A 3504-nucleotide genomic window follows, 5' to 3' on the forward strand; every position below is an offset into this window, starting at 1 on the left:
ATTGCAATAAACTTTAGTGGGTATTTTTGAGAATCTCATTTTTCCTACCTTTTCTACTATTATATAAATTATAGATTATAAATTAAATATTAAATAAATAAATATCCAATGTTAACTAAGTCCAAATAATTCATAAATTTTTAAATATTATTATAAATATTAGTAATTTAAATTTTAATTGTATTTTATTAATTACTATTATTATTAGTTTTGATACTATTAATTATTATAAGCTACAATCATAGTTAAAATGTTTTATCTAGTTAAAACATTTATTTGATATTGATATTTAAAAATAAAATAAATAAAAATAATATAATATAATATAATTAATTAATAATAAAAAGATAAGTTGTTTGATCTACTATTTTTATTTGCTTTTTCTTTGATTGATATCTTTTATTTTTAAAGTTGGCATTTAACATGGTTATAGAAACTGTTGACACAGACCATATTAAATAAAAATTGTATTCACAGGTTTAGCGCGATGATAAAGTACATTTGAGAAAATTTAAAAAATTTGAGATTCTACTCTCCAAATGCTCAAATCTCCCATTTAAAAAAAAGAGAGATTTACAATTTAGTCCCTGAATATTACCATTATTAATAAGTCAGACCCTGTATTTTTAGAAACTTATTAAAACGTTCTTATCTTTTCTCTCCATCAACAAAATAGTCATTACGTCTATTTTTGCCGTCAAAAATATCGTAAAAGACTAAATTACCCTCCATTATTTTCCTCCTCCTCCTCCTCTTCCTCCTCCTCCTCCTCCTTCCTTTTCTTCTTCATCAATTCTTCCTCCTTCTTCTGCTTCTTCTTCTGCTTCAGCTTCTCCTTCTGCTTCTTCTTCTTCTTCTTCTTCTCCTTTTACTTCTTCTTCTTCTTCTTCTTCTTCTTCTTCTTCTCCTCCTTCTTCTTTTGCTTCTTTTTCTTCTTTTTCTTCTTTCTCTTCTTCTTCTTCTCCTTCTTCTTCTTCTCCTTCTTCTCCTTTTCCTTCTTTCTCTTCTTTTTCTTCTCCTTCTTCTCCTTCTTCTTCTTCTTTTTCTTCTTCTTCTCCTTCTTCTTTTTCTTCTTTTTCGGAGGAGGAAGAGGAGGAGGAGGAGGAGGAGAAAAGAAAAGATAGGGACTATTTTGTTGATAAAAAGAAATGATAAGGACATTTTAATAGATGTGAGAAAAGATAAGGACTATTTTGTTGACAAACAGAAACGATAATGACGTTTTAATATATTTCTAAAAATATAGGGAGGGACGATATCATTGATCGAAAGAAACGATGAGGAAGGACTATTTCGTTGATGGAAAGAAACGATAGGGACGTTTTAATAGATATGAAAAAAGATAGAGATTATTTTATTGGCGAAAAAAATGATAAAGATGTTTTAATAGATATGGAAAAAGATAAAAACGTTTTAATAGATTTTTGAAAATGTAAGGACTAACTTGTTAATAATAACAATATCCAAGGACTAAATAAAGAATTTTATTTGAGGGTAAAATTGAATTTTAAAAATTTTCTCCGGATGAAAGAACTATTTCGTTGACGGAAAAAAAACATAAAGATGTTTTAATAGGTTTCTAAAAATATAGGGACTGACTTATTAATAATTGCAATACCAGAAACTAAATTATAAATCTCCTTAAAAAAATGATTATAAAAATTTATACGTATTAAAATAACAATAAAAATATCAATGCTATAATTAGAAAATAATTTTCAAAATAATTAAAAGAAATAAATATTTATTTTTTATTCTGGAAACTTGTAAAAGAGAGTTTTGATAATCAAGTCAAAGCTGAACAAGTTTTAAAAAATAAATTGAAAATTAAGAGACCTCTAAATCTTTAACCTTATAAAACTTGGACAAACCCACCCTACCACTGCAACTTCTTCCATCCTCTTCCAAGTCCAATTCTCTGCATCAACGAAAATGGAAGCCGCTGCTCAGCCTCCTCCAACAACCCTTGCCCCGGAGGCTCCTACCGGCTTCCCTGACTCTGATTCCATCCCCGTCGGCCACCGTCTCTTCTCTAGGATCCGCCTCGCAACCCCAGCTGATGTCTCACACATCCACAAAATGATCCACCAAATGGCCATCTTCAAGCGCCTGGCTGATCAATGCATTGCCACCGAATCCTCCCTCTCGTCCACCCTGTTCAACCACCCACCTTTTCAGTCCTTTACCGTCTTCCTCCTGGAGGTTTCTCCCAACCCACTTCCCAAAATCACCTCTCCAAACTTCACACCCATTGAGCGTATCATCCAGCTCGACCTTCCTATCATCGACCCAGAAGCTGAATTATTCAAGAGTGGGACTAATGATGTAGTGGTAGCTGGTCACGTCCTCTTCTTCCCTATCTATCCGACGTTTCTAGCGAAGCCGGGATTGTACGTGGAGGATCTGTTCGTGAGGGAGTGTTACAGAAGGAAAGGAATGGGGAAAATGCTGCTGTCTGCGGTGGCTGCGCAGGCGGTAAAAATGGGATATGGGAGAGTGCAGTCGCTGGTGCTCGATTGGAATGTGAATGCTATTAAGTTTTATAAGGAGATGGGTGTGGAGATTTTGACAGGATGGAGTATTTGCAGGTTGACTGGTGAAGCTCTTGAGGCTTATCGTGATGCCATTTGAGGTTTACAAGCCAAGTTTTGGGTCAGGGAATTATGGGGTTTTCATTTGGTTTTAAGCTGGAGAGCTAAAATAATATTGAATGAAGGGTTTTCGAATGAAAATTGGCGAAGTTGTGAGATTTTGGATATATGCTATGATGTCTTCTGCAAGTAGATTGGGCTTTTTGCCCATGCAGACTTAAAAAATTAAAAATAAAAATTTCTCTCCACCGACGACTTGGCTTAATACTGGTAAGTTCATTCAAAATTTTAACTCAGGTTTAAGATGCATATATATAATTGGAAAACAACTTTCCTTTTTATGTAAAATTAACCAATAATATAAGAAAATTCATTAAATAATTTTCAATTTTAATTAACTCCAAATCCTTAACTACTATATTTCTTAAATATTAATTTATATTAAAATATAAAATTTCTTGTTTTAAAATATATAGTAGGATGCTATATGTGAAATATTTATGCCAGAACTATTTTGTTAAAATTCATTATTGAACTATAATAATATAGTCCTTAAATTTTCATTTTAATAGAAATTTATATAAATTTTTTAAAAATAATTTATTAATTTCTACTTTAATATTGTTAAAAAAAATATTTAATATAACACTAATATAAAATATTTTAACATAAACTTGTGTTTAAGATATTTATAAACTTATGTTTAAGAAATTTATGAATTAAGATTTTAAGGTGTATATGGTGGACAAATTATTTAATGTAAAATCATTATAAAATTTCTTGATATAAATTGGTATTTAAAAATTTAGAAGTTAAAGGTTTGGGGTTAATTAAAATTAATAGACTAATTAATAAATTTTTTAATAATATATAAATTAAATAATAATTTTTTTTTTATGTATATATATGTGTG

General features: G+C 30.1%; 1 protein-coding gene across 1 annotated transcript; it reads left to right on the forward strand.

Moving 5' to 3' along the window:
• The first annotated feature begins 1852 nt into the window (after positions 1–1852).
• On the forward strand, positions 1853–2839 carry LOC110618889 (probable acetyltransferase NATA1-like). Its single transcript, XM_021762162.2, has one exon. It carries the CDS (start codon positions 1933–1935, stop codon positions 2629–2631), a length of 699 nt encoding a protein of 232 aa, XP_021617854.1. The 5' UTR covers positions 1853–1932; the 3' UTR covers positions 2632–2839.
• The last annotated feature ends 665 nt before the right edge of the window (positions 2840–3504 follow it).

This window comes from Manihot esculenta, chromosome 7, assembly GCF_001659605.2.
Source record: "Manihot esculenta cultivar AM560-2 chromosome 7, M.esculenta_v8, whole genome shotgun sequence".
NCBI lineage: Eukaryota > Viridiplantae > Streptophyta > Magnoliopsida > Malpighiales > Euphorbiaceae > Manihot > Manihot esculenta.

Excerpts from the sequence above, each read along its gene's own strand:
- LOC110618889 (XM_021762162.2), top strand. The coding sequence starts at position 1,933 with ATGGAAGCCGCTGCTCAGCCTCCTCCAACAACCCTTGCCCCGGAGGCT.